Source organism: Oncorhynchus masou, chromosome 23 (assembly GCF_036934945.1).
Source record: "Oncorhynchus masou masou isolate Uvic2021 chromosome 23, UVic_Omas_1.1, whole genome shotgun sequence".
Taxonomy (NCBI): Eukaryota; Metazoa; Chordata; class Actinopteri; order Salmoniformes; family Salmonidae; genus Oncorhynchus; species Oncorhynchus masou.
In genome coordinates, this window is record NC_088234.1 from 46,094,910 (window position 1) to 46,117,090 (window position 22,181).

General features: G+C 44.3%; 1 protein-coding gene across 1 annotated transcript; it reads left to right on the forward strand.

Annotated features, from left to right (window-relative positions):
• The first annotated feature begins 840 nt into the window (after positions 1–840).
• Positions 841–19,509, forward strand: dlk2 (delta-like 2 homolog (Drosophila)). The gene is made up of 6 exons (XM_064932232.1): positions 841–996; positions 5,476–5,568; positions 10,353–10,410; positions 15,099–15,229; positions 15,328–15,475; positions 16,183–19,509. Exons 2-6 carry the CDS (start codon positions 5,490–5,492, stop codon positions 16,982–16,984), a joined length of 1,218 nt encoding a protein of 405 aa, XP_064788304.1. The 5' UTR covers positions 841–996; positions 5,476–5,489; the 3' UTR covers positions 16,985–19,509.
• The last annotated feature ends 2,672 nt before the right edge of the window (positions 19,510–22,181 follow it).

Consider the following 22,181-nt stretch of genomic DNA (forward strand, 5'->3'; position numbering starts at 1 on the left):
CAAGCACCTGTAACCATTGTGTACTAAAAACAATGGTTTGCCACATTTAGCTGGATGAAGATATGTTTTCTCACAATATGCAGTAATAAGACACAACAGCCACTGTCAATTGTCACACATCTACAATACACACACACACACGCACGCACACACGCACGCACACACACACGCACACACACACGCACGCATGCACGCACGCACGCACGCACGCGCACGCACGCACGCACGCACGCCCACGCACGCACGCACGCACGCACGCACACACACACACACACACACACACACACACACACACACACACACACACACACACACACACACACATCACAGTGTCTGCGGGAGGCAACAGTCCAGGCATGTGGATGCCTGTTTTCTAAGGCACACAGCCATGAAATTGTGGAGATAATCCCCTGAAAAAATGATCCTTTTCTTACTATCGCCTGCAGTGGAACGTGTGGGCACAGCAGCCCTCCAACCTCAGGAGCCCGATCTGTCGCTACAGCAACAGCCGTCCATTGACTAGCTCCACATTTCCAGGAGGCACAGAATATCAGCATGCACACATAAGGATGCTTGATTGATATTCATCTCAAATATTTTTCTCGACTCTAGGGAGGCTGAGATTTTGAGAAACAGTGCCAGGAATTGATCACACAATCAGTTTGTGAGTCCAGTGGGGAATAGAAAGGAAGGTTATTGGCAGAAGTGATGACTGTCTAATGGAGATAAACACAAACTGTGCCTGTCCCTTTAAGAGCTGGTCCTTGGCAGGTCTGTGTTGTTAAGTGGGGAGGTGGATCCCTGCCTGTCTTTATTCTGCCTCTGTTTCTTTGACAGGATTTTTGATCAACAATCCCCTCCGTAATGTCTGCCTGCTCCTGAACATGTGCCTGTGTAGCTCTATTATGTGTTTTTAATACTTTGTGAGAGCATGTGTTCTTAATCTTTCTACCTGAGGACTCTTATTCAGCGTTGAGGTGACCACCTTCAGCTCAGGTGTGTAAACATACATACAGTGTCTGTCGGTGTGTGTGTGTGTTTAAATTATTGTAACCTTTTCTAGACAATATCTTGCATTGTTTTGCAAATGAACCAGAACTGGGATTGCTGTTTAGGATAATACAGTACATGTGAATGTGTGTAGGCACCTTGGTGAATTATCTAACCATCTGGATGGTGCTTTTATGTTTACACATAATTGTGGCCTAAAATTTGCATCCATCTTGGCATCTTCTTGTTCTACTTCAAACTGGATAATAAAAACATGTTGTGCCACGAACCTATATGGAAAACGCACATTTCAACTACAGTAATGTAATAAGTAAGACGGTAATTACTGAATGAAACAAAACCAAGTTCATCTTCATTTTGATTAGATGCTATTTGTCAGTAGTGCAAATTTCTACAGTGTGGGTTTGATTGAATTCTACACAAAGTGGTGACTGTTAGCATTTCAAAGTCAGCCTCTATGGTCTTGTTATCGTTCACTTCACCATGTACACAATCTTTTCAATAAACAATTCTAATTGTTGGATTACAGTCAGTATTCTGAATACTGAGATGGATGTTTTACCCTTGCCACTATTAGCGTTTCAGTTACATGAGGACATGCTTCCAAATACAGTTGAAGTCGGAAGTTTACATACACCTTCGCCAAATACATTTAAACTCAGTTTTTCATCATTCCTGACATTTAATCCTAGTAAAAATTCCCTGTCTTAGGTCAGTTAGGATTTCCACTTTATTTTAAGAATGTCAAATGTCAGAATAATAGTAGATATTTATTTCAGCTTTTATTTCTTTCATCACATTCCCAGTGGGTCAGAGGTTTACATACACTCAACTAGTATTTGGTAGAATTGCCTTTAAATTGTTTAACTTGGGTTAAATGTTTCGGGTAGCCTTCCACAAGCTTCCAACAATAAGTTGGGTGAATTTTGGCCCATTCCTCCTGACAGAGCTGGTGTAACTGAGTCAGATTTGTAGGCCTCCTTCTGCCCACAAACTTTCAATAGAATTGAGGTCAGGGCTGTGATGGTCACTCCAATACCTTGACTTTGTTGTCCTTAAGCCATTTTGTTACAACTTTGGAAATATGCTTCGGCTCATTGTTCATTTGGAAACCCATTTGCGACCAAGCTTTAACTTCCTGACTGATGTCTTGAGATGTTGCTTCAATATATCCACATAATTTTCCTCCTCATGATGTCATCTATTTTGTGAAGTGCACCAGTCCCTCCTGCAGCAAAGCACCCCCACAACATGATGTTGCCACCCCCGTGCTTCACGGTTGGGATGGTGTTCTTCAGCTTGAAAGCTTCCCCCTTTTTCCTCTAAACATAACGATGGCCATTATGGACAAACAGTTCTATTTTTGTTTCATCAGACCAGAGGACATTTCTCCAAAAAGTACAATCTTTGTCCCCATTTGCGTTTGCAAACCATAGTCTGGATTTTTTTATGGCGGTTTTGGAGCAGTGGCTTCTTCCTTGCTGAGCAGCTTTTCATGTTAGGTCGATATAGGACTCGTTCTACTGTGGATATAGATACTTTTGTACCTGTTTCCTCCAGCATCTTCACAAGGTCCTTTGCTGTTGTTCTGGGATTGATTTGCACTTTTCTCACCAAAGTTCATTCATCTCTAGGAGACTGAACGCATCTCCTTCCTGAGCGGTATGATGCCAGCGTGGTCCCATGGTGTTTATACTTGCGTACTATTGTTTGTACAGATGAACGTGGAATCTTCAGGCGTTTGGAAATTGCTCCCAAGGATGAACCAGACTTGTGGAGGTCTACAATTTTTGGCTGATTTCTTTATCAGATTTTTTTTCTTGGCTGATTTCTTTTGATTTTTCCATGATTTCAAGCAAAAGAGGTACTGAGTTTGAAGGTAGGCCTTGAAATACATCCACAGGTACACCTCCAATTGACTCAAATTATGTAAATTAGCTTCTAAGCTTCTAAAGCCATGACATCATTTTCTGTAATTTTCCAAGCTATTTAAAGGCACAGTCAACTTAGTTGGAAACTTCTGACCCACTGAAATTGTGACACAGTGAATTATAAGTGAAATAATCTGTCTGTAAACAATTGTTGGAAAAATTACTTGAGTCATGCTCAAAGTCCTTACCGACTTGCCAAAACTATAGTTTGTTAACAAGAAATTTGTGGAGTGGTTGAAAAACGAGTTTTAATGACTCCAACCTAAGTGTATGTAAACTTCCGACTTCAACTGTAGCCTCACACAAGTAGCACACACAAGTAGCACACACAAGTAGCACCTCCAATAAATTAATTATGAGACCAATTCCCACAGGAACAATTATTGAAAAATTATGTTCAAACAGTTTCTGGGGAAAATGTGAATGCTGTTTCTCAACAGGAAATGTGTAAATGCTGGCAGGCTTGTGAAAGAAAGAAAACGATGGTGTCTAGAATATCACAGGAGACCCTAAAATCACACCGTGGCTTTGTCCTACAGATACACCATAGAGACAATCAGTCATTTACAGTTGCCACAGCGATAGAGCGACATTTAGCTAAAAAGACTATAAGTGAGTACAGGAGCGGGGTGAAATACAGGTCAAAGTGTTTATGATTCCTGTGATCTGAAATATAATTTGATTCAGCAGTAGAGCACAAAACATTTATGTTATAACCAAGGGAGAAAGGGGACCGAAGGTTGGCTTTATTATTAATGAAGAGAGCTGCACTCAAGTCTCTATTTAAAGCAGGTAACAGAGTGCCTCTTGTGGAAGGTCTATTGAAGTCAGACCTGTATCTGATTGATGAAGAGCCAGGTCCAGGATGAGATGTGTTGCCTGCTGTTAGTATGTCTCCTCCTCAAGCAGTTATACCTCAGATCTCTCTGACATTTTCTATCAACAAACTGACACATGGAAAATGTATCTTCAGAAAGGAGAACAGGTGAGAAATGGAAGGATCTCAATGTCATAATGTAGATGTTGTGCAGGAAAGGCCAGTACATGTTACATTTGGCATAGTTGGTCAGGTTTTTGTGAGCGTGAGAAACAAATCCATACGATTAATTTGTTGGGGTTGTATAACATTCTTGTCAACACTTGAGCCAGAACAGACAGCATAGCTGATAATTGACATGGAATCCAGAGCGTCAATGACAATGGACTGTGGCTATTAAATGTGGCATGGGGAGAAAGCCCTCCTTATATGGAATTTAAACTCCTCTCAGGCTTCCCGTTCAAAGCAGGGCCCATGTTGGCTCTCATTAGTAGTTCACAGTACTCCATTAGGCTGTAGCAGGAACAGAGAAGGGCCCAGTTGGTGCCCACGGCCACATTCACAACGGCCATTCAACGGAATCTCAGAATGACAATTGGGAGATTACTGTGGAGGATATGAAAACTCCATCCAAAGGCTGAAAAGTATAGCTCCCGACCCCTCGCTCTTAGTTTGCTCCATTCCAGGAAGAGCTGGAAAGGTCAACTTGCCACTGCATAGAAAAGTGAGGACAGCGCCTTCATCTGGATAAGGCATTTAGATGGACCTGGATAGGACCTGGATAGGGTCGAGTCGGCCGACTACCAAGTGGATATCAAAAATGTAAGTTCAAGTGCTGTGTGGCGGCAATGCAAATGTGATATACCTGAGTCACGGCATACTCTAGCCTTCTAAATGGTTTAGCAGACCACTGTAAGCAAAGAGACCACGCTCACATGTCACATCGGTAACTAATCGCAACACGATAGAAGCACACATTTACTAAGCTTAGATGCAGTATCACTGCACTGCTCTCAAGAAGCCATAATGATCATTGTTATCTTTCTAACAGAAGTTAAGTGACAGTGTGTATGATGGCCCTGAGAGAGAGGGGTGGCACTGGAGTGGTGCGGACTTTCTGTAAATGTCCAGTATTAAAGATTCACACAACAGTGTAAATTATTGAGTGAGTGTCTGTGGCCTGTCGAGCAGATCAGGTTTCTCTCAGTTTGATCTTTGGGGGGGGAGTTGGTATTTTTGCGTTCCTGACTAACAGCACGCTTCATTTTGGTAGACTGAGTAAGCAAAGCCCCACTTCTGAGCTCTGGAACTACTGAGACATAGAGCTGAGTAATATGGGCAAAGAGATCTAGGCTGATACAAGGTTTTGTTGGAATCAGCAGTTGTAGGTGCCTCTCTCCAGGACCAACACTTGTCGTGGGACACCATCATGTCCGAGCTGATTTATAACTGGGACACCTGGTTAAGTGTCCTTTATCAGAACGATGACAGCAGGATAAGAGTTACGAGCCAAGATGTAATGACCCCGCAGGCCTCCGTGGCGGAATTTCTCACTCCTGTTCTGTAACCTTTGGAGACCCCTTTGTGGCCATAATCACGTTTGCCTTATGGTAGAGGTTTATGTCATGCCAAAGATAGATGTCCCTACATTCGAGTGTATTGGCACAAGGTAACCCCCCTACAGCCTAAAGAGGAATCTTCTGTGCTCGGTTTCAGATCCCGTTTGCACCATGCCTCTGAGAGACTCAGTCACCCTGCTGCTCTGGAGTTGCTGTGTACTAATGCTCATCCACCAATGCGAGGCTCAAGGTAAGGCATTTGCTGCATGTCAATTGGTGCCCTCAAGTAAGTCAGTGGTTCAATGCTAGCCAGTAGCCATCCACTACAGAAGTGGATGTATACCGGTGTGTACTTATTATAGTACATATATGTACTAATAGACAGAGAGCCCTGGGAACTGATACTGTATGCTGGGTAACTATCAGATTGAAGGCAAAGGCGCAATAGAATTTCTGCTTGTTGATAAAAGTTAACAAAACTCTGTTAAAAACATGCATCATAAGTAGTTTGATCAATAATTTTGAACTTAAAGGAGCACACGTTATAATAAAAAATATGCATATATTTTTGCGTGCAATAACGATGCTTTAGATCCGACTCAATAAAACAATGAAGAACAAAGATTCTTAACTGTACATTGCTGGCTGTGCGTGAAGAATCATGCACTGAAGGGCAGGGACTGTTTAGTTTATTAGGATTCCCATTAGCTACTTCACGTGCAGCAGCTTCTCTTCCTGGGGTCCATGTAAAACATACAAATACATGACAAAGTACAGAACAGTAATAGACAAGAAAAACATAAGATATGACATTACATTCAAAAAACAAAAACAAATATTTTATATATATATGTATATGGGAAAGACACCAAGAGACAACAGTAATACTATTGACACACTATTCATATATACTGTGAGGACACACACACACTCTAACACACATATATTTTTTTGTATTGCTTGTATTATTTTTTGTTGTTGTGTTTGTATATTGTTGTGTTTTAAATTTCTGGGATTTTCCTTGTCTATCTGTGTTTTGTTACTTGTTTTGTCTTTTTTTGTGGACCCCAGGAAGAGTAGCAGCTGTTTCTGCATAAGCGAATGGGGATCCAAATAAACAAATAAAAGTGTTGAATCAGTCATAATCTGCCCTCAGTATGGAGTGCAATAGCAGAGAAGTTTTTCTTTCCTTCTCCCTCCCTTGTGAACTGTGAAATTCCTGTCTGGTTACAGAATGTGATTCATTTTTGCGTTGGCCCCTTGGGGTGAGAAGGGGAGCCGTGATGTGACATGAGGCATTGTGTCAAGAGGTGTGTGACACGTGTCAGAGAACAGATGTCTGACCCTAGATCGAGCGGCAGGAAAGCCCTCTGTGTCACAGCAGTAGCTACTAGCCATGGGGTTTGCTTTAAGGATAAAGGGTCGAACAGTCTTTCCCAACCCCGGCTGTGTCTTTAGGCCCCGCCAGGAGCCTCAGAGCCAGGGGATGGTGGCTGATGATCCCTACTCGGCCGTCTTGCCTAAATATTTTTCTAGCGCCACAAGCAGCTGAGTAGATCCAGAGATTAAATGAACCTTAATTTCTCAGGGATCTTGTTACGACTCCATCATCTCCTTCAGACACTGGCGGCCCTTCGCACGTCCCTCCTCACCTCCCCTTCCTCCTCAATCTGAACTCAGGGCACACACACGTTCACACACTCCTTGGAGCTTGGGCTGGTGGCAGGCACACGACCTGTCTGGGGATCAAAATGGAGGAAACCCAAACCTGTGCTGTGTGTATGACTGGCACCAGAGCTCTGGCCGCGGGGAGGATGGGAGGGGGGATAAAGTTTCATGGCCCGGGTTAAATTTAGATCCCCCTGGTTTTAACATGGAGAGACTCGTGTGAACTACCCCCCCAGAGGAGCACTGGGGAGCTTGCAGGCCCTGGGGGCCAGCCTAGGGTAGAAAACAGCACCTGTCCCCCCATGATTAGATGGCAAATCAGAAGCTCTTAAATAACACTGCTCCAGACAAAGGGCATTGTGTTTAACAGTTGGTTGTCCAGTCATTATTTCCGTGATTATCATGGTGATACATAAGCTGGTGACAAGTCCCTGTCCAAGGCCTGGATACGTACGATATCACCTACAAGCATTCTATGAATGACAAGTTGACAACTTACAGTATACTGTATATACTGTTACATAGTTGTCATTATTTCTATTTTGACAATGCTTATACTATACTGATTTTTTTTGGTTATCTTGCTCAATAATCAAGCAGCTGGGGACTTCGTCCTGATTAGTTCAGGACTATTTATCCTGATTCCAAGTCTTCCAGGAATCAGTCTGTTGACGATTCTGAGCCCTAGGCCTATTTGGGGTTGTGTGTGCCTTCATGGTTCCAGTCTTAGCAGAGCCAGAGGGAACTTATTACAAACACACAGAGTTCACCACAGGGACAGGGAATGGGGCAGACCAGACAGGCTTCCCTGGCAAACAGTGGCTGGGATTGGGCCACTCTGACTTGCTGCAGGGCCAGCAGCAGAAATGAGAGGCAGGCTGCTGTACATGCCAGGAGGCTGACTTGTCTCATCAGTCTATCCACACTCGGCAGTGATCAGACGGCTGTCTGTCTGTGCACCATGGCCTGCTCATTCCCTCCCTATGGACATGTGCATGATGTGTGCCTTTGACGCACCCACATCCTGCATACTCCTCCTCTCTGTCCCATCTCACTCTCTTCTCAATCATTGTGATGCTCACTGTGGCCCAACTCTTCCATCCCCTTAAACTCTCTATGTGTCTTTCTTCCTGCCAGATGTAACACAGTTCACACAGCACTTCAAGAGGCTTTGAAGTTTACTCTAATAAAAGGGAAATAAAATGGCCTCCATGTAGCTTTAACACTAGGGAGGATGATAAATCAGAGAGCTCTCTGCTCTTCAGCAAATAAGAGAAATATGCTCCCATCCTAACCTGAGGCACTGGCAGTATGGGATAAATGGCATCTGAAGGATTGTTGATGGTGTGTACTGTGACATACTCCGTGCCCTTTCAGGACAATGTACAGGCCAGGCAAATGGCTGGATCAGGGGTCAATTCAACTGTAATTGCTTTGCTTTGCGTACACAGTAGCATTTAAACCTATTTATTTCCTATGATCCTGTAAAATTGCTAAATGTTTCTAGATAGACATGCATATGTATGGGCAGGTTTAATTAGATTCAGCCCCAAGTCATATAAGATGCCACATCTCTTAATGCGTGTTGTTATATTGAATGAAACATGCTTTTAAATTAGCAGTTTCATTTTTGAATGCCCCCCCCCCAAAAAAAAAGGTCTCTGAAAATATAACAGCTTACTGCAGTATTCCCCATTGTCTGTGGGATTTATTGTTTTAATAAACTTCCCTGTTTAGAATGCATGAGCTAATACTGGGCTTTCCCAGATGTCTGCATTTAAGAGATGACGGTTTCTGAACTGCTTCACCATTCTCAGATAACAGTTAGTACTTCTCAGCTGTTCCCGCGATGGCGATGGGAAAGCCAAGCCTTTCATTGTTCAAGGTCCGCCATGTTCCCACGGACACAGGGCTTACCGCAAGCCCACTGTCGTGTTGTTCATGGAAAATGCCTGCCATTCCACATCAAACCAATGAGTGTCTGCATTGTATGCACACGCAACAGCAGGATAAACCAATTGTCTTCTGGTACAGATTATAATTGCCAAAGTTACAACTATTCTAAATGTTGAGATGTGAAAACGGAACAAAAGGAAGCAATATAGTCAGTTTAGCTGAGAAACTAAAGCTAACAACACAGGCTATACTGCAACAAAAATTGAATATACGCTGCTGTAAGAACACTGCTCTAAAAATCCCTCAAAGTCCACCTCTCTATAGTGAGAGGGTTAGGATGTGTATAGTACTACAGTGTGGGAGTGTTTGTGAATTCCAGTGGGGTTTGGGCAGAGTTTGTGCGGGTGGAGACATGACTGCACGGCATTCCTCTCCTCCCACCGCACACGCTCCCCTCGTGCTGCTGACTGCTACACACGCACCCCACACACCCTACCTGGCAAACCCCCATTATTTACCAAAGCCAAATGCAGACAGTACATTGGTATGCCTAAGGCCAGCCAAATCCACTAGTAACAACTGAGGACAATAACAGATGACTCACATATCCCTTTAGCAGAAGTTCAAATGCTTGCCAGTTTAAGGGGATGTTTAATAACTCAGCAATGCAGCTGTATTTTCCTTTCTGAAACCAATACCATATAACTCATAGTCAGATACAATCATATGAAACCCCAAGTCAAATCAAACTGTGTGCCTCGTCATGTGGGCTTCGTCGAACCTCGTCACCACTCCCTAGAAATCTGGCTGGTGGACGAGGCTGGCTTCGATTGACATTTTTTTTCACTGTGGTTTCATCATAACAAATGAATCTCCCTGTAAGGCAGATCCTCAGATGCCTGTCTGTCTGTCTAAGCAGCAGCTCAAAGTTCCCCAGCAGTTGCACTGAGGAGTCATCGCACAGTCTCCGTGGAAGACAAGCTCTCGTAAAGTAACACTGCACACACGGACGACCGACTACCTAGGGTTAGAGGTCAAAGTGTCGTCAGCGTCCCATCGAGCCCTGAAATCCCTCAAGCATCACTCAAACAGCGGTCATTCAGATAAGCTTATTCTGACTTTACAATTATCGAACCACGAGTGTATTTCTCAGATACTGTTGTGTTAGAAATAGTTGTGGTAGAAAATGTATTCGCTTGGGATAAATGGCATATATTATATTAGGAATAAACACCCTGAATTCAATTGAGTTTTATAGAGCATAACATTTATTTATTATCAGCTGCTGGAGAATAAAAAGCTGTGGGGTACATGCATACAAACAGCAGAAATATCACAGATAAGGCAAATGAATCTGTTAAGTGGATAATAGCCATATCTAATCAAGGACAAGAATTAAGTCTGAATGTCAGGATATTACTGGTACATCTGGGATCTTTCTCTGAAGTGAGTGTTTCCTTTCTCTTACAGCTCTAAACTGTACATGTAATGTGACCAATAGTCGGTGTGACGAGAATGCGGTGTGCAGGTAAGGAGAAACTTAAAGATGGATGCATCTTCCATCATGTCTAAAATATGATACAGTGCCTTCGGAAAGTATTCAGACCCCTTGACTTTTTCCACAATTTGTTAGGTTACAGTCTTACTCTAAAATGTATGAAATTGTTGTTTTTCCTTATCAATCAACACACGATGCCCCATAATGACAAAGCAAAAACAGCTTTTTAGACATTTTTGCTCATTTATAAAAAGTTTAAACAGAAATATCACATTTGCATTCATATTCAGACCCGTTCCTCAGTACTTTGTTGAAGCACCTTCGGCAACAATAACAGCCTCGAGTCTTCTTGGGTATGACTCTAGAAGCTTGACACACCTATATTTGGGAAATTTCTTCCATTCTTCTCTGCAGATCTTCTCAAGCTCTGTCAGGTTGGATGGGGAGCGTTGCTGCACAGCTCTGTTCAGGTCTCTCCAGAGATGCTCGATCAGGTTCAAGTGCTCTGGCTGGGCCACTCAAGGACATTCAGAAACTTGTCCCAAAGCCACTCCTGCGTTGTCTTGGCTGTGTGCTTAGTGTCGTTGTTACGGATCCCTTTTTGGCCCGACAGTCTAGGGGGGGGATGGTAATGAGACCCGTAACATAACTCATGCAAATTATAATTGTGACAAAGTAAAAGTGAGAACGAAATAAACAGGACTACTGAAATCTACCCTCAAACTCAAGGTTTATTTGAAAACACACGGTAATGGGGGGGGGGGGGGGACAGGAAAAGGGGCTGAGCTGGACCCAAGGAAAGAAACAATAAGTATTCAAAAAAAACCTAAGCTAGACTAGCCTACTTTAACAACAGCTAACTAACTAACCAAAAATACAGTGGGTGGTCCGCCCAGTTCTAACTAGTGTATTTAACAAAGTCTACCTACGGGTAGTGTATGCCCATGGGCGACTTGTCTTGGTTTCCCCTTTTCCCACCAGCAAACAAACACAAACACCAAACCAAAACAATACTCACAGGTGATGACAAAGTGCTATGGAGGTGCTCAAACAAAAGAGAGGTTAATACACAACGAGAGAGTGAAACACAGAGACCTACAGACATGGCATTTACAGAGAGATTGAGCTCTAGAGCAAACAACTGATGGGGTTTTGAAACCAAGGGAAATGAACTTTGATTTGGTAGGAAACAGGAGGAGGTGTGTCTTCTGATTGATGATTGATTGTTGACTGATTGGGGAGTGATGATTTTCACCTGTGAGGGGAGAAGGAGAGCAAACACAGGATACATACACACACAGGATACCTGTATCCGTAACAGTTGTTATCCTGTTGGAAGGTGAACTTTCGCCCCAGTCTGAGGTCCTGAGCGCTCTGGAGCAGGTTTTCATCAAGGATCACTCTGTACTTTACTTCGTTCATCTTTGCCTCGATCCTGACTAGTCTCCCAGTCCCTGTCACTGAAAAACACCCCCGCAGCATGATGTTGTCACCATGCTTCACCGTAAGGATGGTGCCAGGTTTCCTCCAAATGTGACACTTGGCATTCAGGCCAAAGAGTTGAATCCTGGTTTCATCAGACCAGAGAATCGTGTTTCTCATGCTCTGGGAGTCTTTAGGTGCCTTTTGGAAAACTCCAAACCGGCTGTCATGTGCCTTTACTGAGGAGTGGCTTCTGTCTGGCCACTCTACCATAAAGGCCTGATTGGTGGAGTGCTGCAGAGATGGTTGTCCTTCTGGAAGGTTCTCCCATCTCCACAGAGGACCTCTGGAGCTCTGTCAGAGTGACCATCGGGTTCTTGGTCACCTCCCTGACCAAGGTCCTTCTCCCCCTATTGCTCAGTTTGGCCAGGAGGCCAGCTCTAGGAAGTTTCTTGGTGGTTTCAAACTTCTTCCATTTAAGAATGATGGAGGCCACTGTGTTCTTGGGGACCATCAATGCTGCCGAAATTGTTTGGTACCCTTCCCCAGATCTGTGCCTCGACACAATCCTGTCTCGGAGTTCTACAGACAATTCCTTCGACCTCATGGCTTGGTTTTTGATCTGACATGCACTGTCAACTGTGGGACCTTATATAGACAGGTGTGTGCCTTTCCAAATCAAATCAATTGAATTACCTCAGGTAGACTCCAATCAAGTTGTAGAAACATCTCAAGGATGATCAATGGAAACAGGATCCACCTGAACTCAATTTCGAGTCTCATAGCAAAGGGTCTGAATACTTATGTAAATAAGGTATTTCATATTTTTTTTTGCAAACATTTCTAAAAACCTGTAGATTGCTGAGGATTTTTCTTATTTAATCCATTTTAGAACAATGCATTAACATAACAAAGTGGAAAAAGTCAAGGGGTCTGAATACTTTTCGAATGCACTGTATATCTTAATGTGTTGCCTATGACAAGCATACAGTTAAAGTTGGAAGTTTACATACACCATAGCCAAATACATTTAAACTCAGTTTTTCACAATTCCTGACATTTAATCCTTGTAAAAAATCCCTGTCTTAGGTCAGTTAGGATCACCACTTTATTTTAAGAGTTTGAAATATCAGAATAATAGTAGAGAATGATTTATTTCAGCTTTTATTTCTTTCATCACATTCCCAGTGGGTCAGAGGTTTACATACACTCATTTAGTATTTGGTAGTATTGCCTTTACATTCTTTAACTTGGGTCAAACGTTTCAGGTAGCCTTCCACAAGCTTCCCACAATAAGTTGGGTGAATTTTGGTCCATTCCTTCTGACAGAGCTGGTGTAACTGAGTCAGGTTTGTAGGCCTCCTTGCTCGCACACGCTTTTTTAGTTCTGCCCACATCATTTTCTATAGGATTGAGGTCAAGCCAATACCTTGACTTTGTTGTCCTTAAGCCATTTTGCCACAACTTTGGAAGTATGATTGGGGTCAATGTCCATTTGGAAGACCAATTTGTGACCAAGCTATAACTTCTTGACTGATGTCTTGAGATGTTGCTTCAATATATCCACATCATTTTCCGCCTCATGATGCCATCTATTTTGTGAAGTGCACCAGTCCCCCCTGCAGCAAAGCACCCCCACAACATGATGCTGGATGGTCATTATGGCCAAACAGTTCTATTTTTGTTTCATCAGACCAGAGGACATTTCTCCAAAAAGTACAGTTGCAAACTGTAGTCTGGCTTTCTAATGCAGTTGCAAACTGCAAACTGTAGTCTGGCTTTCTAATGCAGTTGCAAACTGCAAACTGTAGTCTGGCTTTCTAATGCAGTTGCAAACTGCAAACTGTAGTCTGGCTTTCTAATGCAGTTGCAAATTGAAAACTGCAGTCTCGCTTTATAGTGGCAGTTTTGGAGCAGTGACTTCTTCCTTGCTGAGCGGCCTTTCAGGTTATGTCGGTATAGGACTTTTTTTACTGTGGATATAGATACCTTTGTACCTGTTTCCTCCAGCATCTTCACAAGGTCCTTTGCTGTTGTTCTGGGATTGATTTGCACTTTTCGAACCAAAGTACGTTAATCTCTAGGAGACAGAACGCGTCTCTTTCCTGAGCGGTATGACGCCTGTGTGGGCCCATGGTGTTTATACTTGGGTACTATTGTTTGTACAGATTAACGTGGTACCTTCAGGCGTTTGGAAATTGCTCCCAAGGATGGACCAGACTTGTGGATGTCTACAACAAAAAAATGATGAGGTCTTGGCTGATTTCTTTTGATTTTGCCATGATGTCAAGCAAAGGGGCACTGAGTTTGAAGGTAGTACTTGAAATACATCCACAGGTACACCTCCAATTGACTCAAATTATGTCAATTAGCCTATCAGAAGCTTCTAAAGCCATGGCATCATTTTCTGGAATTTTCCAAGCTGTTTAAAGGCCCAGTCAACTTAGTGTCTGTAAACGTCTGACCCACTGGAATTGTGATACAGTGAATTATAAGTGAAATAATCTGTCTGTAAACAATAGTTGGAAAAATGACTTGTGTCATGCACAAAGTAGATGTCCTAACAGACTTGCCAAAACTACCGTTTGTGAACAAGAAATTTGTGGAGTGGTTGAAAAACAAGTTTTAATGACTCCACCTAAGTGTTGGTAAATTTCCGACTTCAACTGTACGCTCTTAATGCAATTTGATAGGAGTGACGTCAAACTGGCTCCCCTTGACACTTCTTTTGTGGTGCGCTAGGACCATTCACAGTTGAGCTCACTCAGTTTGACTCCAACCTAAGTGTATGTAAACTTCCAACTTCAACTGTATATGACAAACATATAAAGCCATCATTCAGATATTCTGGTGTCAATTATGTCCTTTAGAGCGGGTCGCACTCACAAAATCTATGGAGTATTTATACGAAAGAACATCTGTGCCTCACAGATGCTGTACAGAGCAGCGCATTGCAAAAGTTATTTTGTTAAGTATGGGCGCCCTCCTGTGTCCATTGCGGAGGGTAAGAGTGGCCCTGCAATTTTTGATTATGCCACTGTATATAACTGTATATCAGTGGAGGCTGCTGAGGGGAGGACGGCTCATAATAATGGCTGGAACAGAGCGAATGGAATGGCATCAAACCATGTATTTGATGTGTTTGATACCATTCCACTGATTCCACCCCAGCCATTACCATGAGCCCATCCTCCCCAATTAAGGTGCCACCAACCTCCTGTGCTGTATATCTCCATCATGAGGCTCTGTTGGCTATAGAGTTGAGAGCTGATCTAATTGGCTGTGCTCTATTCCAGGTGTGACCCTGGTTGGGAGGGGCAGCAGTGCAACGTCTGTGTGAGAATGCCAGGCTGTGTCCATGGATCATGTCATCAACCCTGGCAATGCACCTGCGAGCCTGGATGGGCAGGGCGCTTCTGCGACAAAGGTGACAGAAAATATTTGTATGTATCAGACCATCATAATTGTATTTATTCAGTGAGTGGTAGAGCAGTACGTATTCACCGCTTCTCTCCTCTGCTTCAGATATCCATGTGTGTACAAATGAGGCACCTTGTCAGAACGGTGCCACTTGTTACGCCAATGTTTCAGGGGAATACTCCTGCCTCTGCCCCGAGGGATTTCACGGGAGGAACTGCGAGCACAAGACAGGACCCTGTCATAAAACCGGCAGGTGAGTTCAATTAGCAACACACTCGAAAACAATCTATGGAACAAGTTTGTCTCAGGCCTACTGCTTCTGCCTTAATCAAAACAAATCACAAGTTCAACCCCAACCAGTGACTCAACTAGTGGTAATTTTAGACTTTTCAATGGGAAACTAGCTACACTATACGTGTGTGTAAATTACAATCAATCAGTTGTTCTCTCAATGAGTGTGTTTCAGTGTGTGTGTGGGTTTTGACTGTGTGGTGTCCCAGCTGGTCCCCTGATGGCAGTCAAAAACATGCAGACTGGCACGGGCTACGAAGCAGCCTGGTCAATTTGTATCCACTGGAGAGCAATCATGTGATTTAATGGGCTCATTATCGGCCAAGTGAGTGGCCTCTGGTGCTAAGAAACACATTGAAGTCAGGCATCTACACTACAGCCCCCATGGAGTTCCCAAATCACTGGCTAAACGGTTACCAGGGAAACCATACAGGCCAAGGCACAGACTCTGGGGCAGATTTGTCTTAAAGTGCCAAATCAATGCCTGATTGAATGTAATCACTGATCATCACAGAGTAAGCGCCACACATTTACTTACAAATCAGTTGGATGTCCAGGCCCACATGAACAGGCTTGGGTTAAGTAATCAATTCAGCACTGAAAATCTATTCAGTTATTCAGATCATTTACCTCAGGGTTTTTAGTGCTTATGTTGTCTTTATCTTTCAGGTCTTCGTGTAAGAATGGCGGGCAGTGTGAGGACAGTGGCGGTTATGCTCCAGAGCTCTCCTGCCGCTGCCTGGCAGGCTTCACCGGGCCACGTTGCGAGCACAACATGGACGACTGCCTGATGCGCCCCTGTGGTAACGGTGCCACCTGCCTGGATGGCATCAACCGCTTCTCCTGCCTCTGTCCCGAGGGCTTCACGGGCCGGTTCTGCACCGTCAACCTGGATGACTGTGCCAGCCAACCTTGCCTTAATGGAGGGCGCTGTCTGGACCGTGCCAGCACCTTCCACTGCCTCTGCAAGCCTGGGTTCACTGGCAGGACCTGCGAGGTGCCCTTAAGGAGCCCAGAGAGCCAAGCGCCCATCAGCAGCTCCCATGACTGGGCTGGGGGAGGTGGGGGCTGGGGAAGGGTAACTCAGTCCAGGCCAGACCAGGACATCACGAGGGGGGACAATAATAGTGGAGACAGGCTGCTTAAGATCTCTGTGAAGGAGGTTGTGACCCAGTGGGGGTCGTCTGGCCTGTCAGAGGTGCAGCTCATCACCCTCCTGGTGCTGGGGGGCATGACACTTGCCGTGGTGGTGCTCACAGCTGGCCTGGTGCTGAGGGGACATTGGCAGGACCACTGTGCAAGCTGCAGGTGCGGCCCCACCCCCCACCTGCACCCGCTGAAACACAGAGACCGCCAGCCACCCCCGCAGAGCCACCTAGTCACAGTGGAGCAGGAGTGTAAGATCAGCTTCCTGCACACACCCACAGCCCCAGAACTGGAGAAGAAGAAACTGAACACTGAGGTGATTTAGGTTTACTACCTCCACATCCCTGAACACAGGACACAGACTGCTCTCAGCAGAGGGAAAGCCATGCTTTTATCCCAGCCCTGCCTCCATGACTGATTTTCTTCAGTACTGACAGTCAAAATACAGACAACATACCGACCTAGGTATCGAAACCTAAAGAGACGCAGGACCAAGAAGGGACCAGTGGGTCTGTTCAAGGGTAAATGTTAGGAGTGTCAAACACATTCTCTTAACAAAAGGAGCGTAGTCCTAATATTATGGATTATTTGTTGACCAGAGGGGTAAAGCGGAGGTACATCATGAGAAATATACTCAAGTCCTTTGGTTACTTGTCACGGACAACCAATGTGTAATTTGTCCGTCCACAAAATCAGATGATTCGATTTCTTGGCATGAACTGCATGTAAGACAGGCCTACTGACAGACAGCTTTGGAATGCAAGCCGAGACAATGCCCTTGTTATGTCAACCTAATTGGTGTACTGGTATTTGTCACTGCTGTTCTCGTCACGATATTAGGCCAAAATGTTAGACATGAATGAATCTACCCATATTTTTCCAAATGGGCTCTGACCTCGGAACAAGCTCTGCAGTGAGCCAAATTCAGACATGCAGACAAATGATTGCCTGAATTCATGTTGTTTTAACAGTGTACTTTTAATACCACAGACTCAAGATCTGCAACACCTCAACACCTACTTCATTTAAGTAACTGTCCAGTGTTTCCAGATTTCTATGAAATATGACCTATAATTAATTAAAATGAGTAAAATAGTTTTCCTTCCAAAAAAGTGTAATTATGTATGTAAAAAAATCTGCTTTTCTGTGTTGGAATGGTGTGGGCGTACCCCATAGAGTTAGATAGAGGCACGGGCATTGCCATTTAGGGCTTTCAACGTTTTAAGGTAGTCAACAGGGTTGTACTTTCTATGGGTTATGGAAGGATGACATGATTCCATCCAGGTCATCAGAGGGGTCAGCCAATGAATTATACTTGTGAGAAAACACTAGGTGGCCGTATGTACCCTTTCAGTTTGTTTGTCAACTCATAGAAGTAGTAGAAGAAGAATATTGACTACTTCAAAATAAAGATGGCCTTAATGGCGCTGCCTGTATGCTCACAGGTGCCATCATGGGATATACACTGAGTGTACAAAACATTAGGAACAGGTCTACCGGGTGGCACACTGGTCTAGGGCACTGCCTTGCAGTGCTAGCTGTGCCACCAGAGTCTCTGGGTTTGCGCCCAGGCTCTGTCGCAGCCGGGCGCGGCAGGGAGGTCCGTGGGGCGACGCACAATTGGCCTAGCATCGTCCGGGTTAGAGAGGGTTTGGCCGGTAGGGATATCCTTGTCTCATCGTGCAATAGCGACTCCTGTGGCGGGCCGGTCGCAGTGCACGCTAATCAGGTCGCCAGGTGCACGGTGTTTTCTCCGACACATTGGTGCGGCTGGCTTCCGGGTTGGATGCACGCTGTGTTAAGAAGCAGTGTTGCTTGGTTGGGTTGTGTTTCGGGAGAAAAGGGGATAATAAAAAAAACAAAAAACATTAGGAACCCCTGGTCTTTCCATGACATAGCTTTCACCTAGATTCACCTGGTCAGTCTATCACTTGTTAAATCCACTTCAATCAGTGTAGTTGAAGGTTAGGAGACAGGTTAAAGAAGGATTTTTAAGCCTTGAGACAATTGAGACATGGATTGTGTATGTGCCATTCAGAGGGTGAATGGACGAGACAACAGATTTAAGTGCCTTTGAACGGGGTATGGTGCCAGTCGCACCGGTTTGAGTGTATTCACGCTCAACAGTTTCCCATGTGTATCAAGAATGATCCAAAGGACATCCAGCCAACTTGACATAACTGAGGGAAGCATTGGAGTCAGCATGGGCCAGCATCCCTGCGGAACGCTTTCGACACCTTGTAGAGTCCATGCCCTGACAAATTTAGGTTTTTCTGAGGGAAAGATGTTCCTAATGTTTTGTACACTCAGTGTATATAAAGATGATATCTCGAACTATCACTGTGGACAACAACAGAATGATGTGAGTGTATACCGGTCATTAAAAATATTAATGTGTAGACCGCTGATTGGAAAACTCATTCTTCTCTATGAGGAAATAGCAAGCATTTTTTAAATATTCTGTTTGAGATACACGTTTGAGGTGGGGTCTTCATGTTTTTAAATGTATTTATGCTTTGGCCACATGAGTATAGAATGAGTCAACAACATTATTTGGGTATTAGTTAACAGAATATGAACTTTTAAGAGTGAGATTTTCACTGGACAGTTACTTTAAATTATAATTGTATCATTTTGTAAAAAGTAATATTCTGTCAACACTGAAAATGAATTTGTGACCTGTTTACTTCTGTATGGTGTTTAATAGCGAATAACAATATGGATTTGCTTAACAGTATTTTGAAGCTGTACATTTTATTTATTTTCTGTAATTTATTATAGAACATGGTCTATTTGCAATGAGTCTTATTTTTTTATACTGAATTGTCTGCAATAAAGTTGTGAACTGTTTCCTGTACAAAGTGCCGTAATGACTGCCAAAAATGCTTCCAATTCAGTGTAGATAGAGCCAGGATACAGATAACAGGTAGAGAAGATCTAAGAACACATACCTGGCTTTATCCCTAAATTACATGACCTCAGCGTGACAGGTCAATTCAATCAAGCAATTGAAAACAACACATTGATCGCCCATTTGCCTATGATACTGTACCTTCTTTGCTACAAGGTGTCACATTGTCTTTTTTAAAGCATTCTGAATGTCTATTTTCCAGGAGACAAACACCAATGGTTCAGACTTAGTACTTTATACCATCACTGTTATAGACCTGCAGTCTTTTCTAGTAAGCAATTGTTTCTCCATAATTTGAGACTTACCCTTTACGTTTCCCTGAATCTCTGTGCTCTTATCCCACCATAAACATTTCCTCAACTCCCAAGCCCCTGAATTGACCAAATAATGCCCTGTGGGGGTGAAATGTGACCCGACATAATATCCAGCAGAGGAAGTTACGGAGACCCCAAGAATAACCTGAAACTAGTCTTCACTTCCTGTGGGAAAGAGCTCCAGACAGTTCCCTCCTCAGGTTCACCACACAGGAATGATAGAGCTACTCATCACAACACAAGTTCCCGTAAGATAGCATTGTTGGAATCAATGTTAGAACACACCAAAATCACTGGAATTTACTAATTGAGAAGTCAGGCCCTGGACAAAACACACAATAAGATAAACCAGCAGCCAGCACAAGGAAATGTAGTTGTCTATATTCTCTTTGAGGTTTTCACTGACCTTTGGCCAGTTATTCAGTGCCCTAATCACTGCCGAGGAGAATTTGTCCCTGAAGCAGATGGTTTGCTCTGGGAGCCTAATGGTGTGCCTCCAACTCGGTACAACATCATCATAGCTGTGCTCTGTCAACTGGTACTGATGTGAAACAAATGGGAAGTGTTTACTGATGTATGATGGTCCATAAACAGTCATGCATTCAGATCCGATAAAATATGAGCTAGTGAGCCTGAGGAAACCCATCAGGTTGTTTTAGGAGAGGTGCAACATCCCTCTTTGGTTGATATTAGTCCTCTATGGCCTTTTATTGGCAGAAATGAAAATGACTGTCCTAACTTTGTAATGAACACAGACAGTTACGATACTCAATACTGCCAGTGACAGGCCTAGTGTGAACCGATAACTATTTACTATTTCCATCTCTAAGGTTGACTGGTTCCTTTTCCCTGGTCACCTGGCACAGTTCAGTGGTAAAAAAGGACTTGGGAGAGGATTTTGATATGTTTTCAGAGGTGATGGAAGTGCCAAGTGCCAACAGCTGGGCCTGTGTGGGCAACAGTGCTTGTGTCACAATGTCAGCTGCCTCTTTAGGGACAGGATGGCAAAAATGTATGCCTGCGTAGACCGGCCTCTGCCATCCTTCCCCAGCTCTGCCACCTGTTGACATTCAAGTCAAGCTGGCACCACTCCACTATACCATATATCCTTATAGGCATACATTTACATTTAAGTCATTTAGCAAACGCTCTTATCCAGAGCGACTTACAAAATGGTGAATTCACCTTCTGACATCCAGTGGAACAGCCACTTTACAATAGTGCATCTAAATCATTTAAGGGGGGTGAGAAGGATTACTTTATCCTATCCTAGGTATTCCTTGAAGAGGTGGGGTTTCAGGTGTCTCCGGAAGGTGGTGATTGACTCCGCTGTCCTGGCGTCGTGAGGGAGTTTGTTCCACCATTGGGGGGCCAGAGCAGCGAACAGTTTTGACTGGGCTGAGCGGGAACTGTACTTCCTCAGTGGTAGGGAGGCGAGCAGGCCAGAGGTGGATGAACGCAGTGCCCTTGTTTGGGTGTAGGGCCTGATCAGAGCCTGGAGGTACTGGGGTGCCGTTCCCCTCACAGCTCCGTAGGCAAGCACCATGGTCTTGTAGCGGATGCGAGCTTCAACTGGAAGCCAGTGGAGAGAGCGGAGGAGCGGGGTGACGTGAGAGAACTTGGGAAGGTTGAACACCAGACGGGCTGCGGCGTTCTGGATGAGCTGTAGGGGTTTAATGGCACAGGCAGGGAGCCCAGCCAACAGCGAGTTGCAGTAATCCAGACGGGAGATGACAAGTGCCTGGATTAGGACCTGTGCCGCTTCCTGTGTGAGGCAGGGTCGTACTCTGCGGATGTTGTAGAGCATGAACCTACAGGAACGGGCCACCGCCTTGATGTTAGTTGAGAACGACAGGGTGTTGTCCAGGATCACGCCAAGGTTCTTAGCGCTCTGGGAGGAGGACACAATGGAGTTGTCAACCGTGATGGCGAGATCATGGAACGGGCAGTCCTTCCCCGGGAGGAGGAGCAGCTCCGTCTTGTCGAGGTTCAGCTTGAGGTGGTGATCCGTCATCCACACTGATATGTCTGCCAGACATGCAGAGATGCGATTCGCCACCTGGTCATCAGAAGGGGGAAAGGAGAAGAATAATTGTGTGTCGTCTGCATAGCAATGATAGGAGAGACCATGTGAGGTTATGACAGAGCCAAGTGACTTGGTGTATAGCGAGAATAGGAGAGGGCCTAGAACAGAGCCCTGGGGGACCCCAGTGGTGAGAGCGCGTGGCGAGGAGACAGATTCTCGCCACGCCACCTGGTAGGAGCGACCTGTCAGGTAGGACGCAATCCAAGCGTGG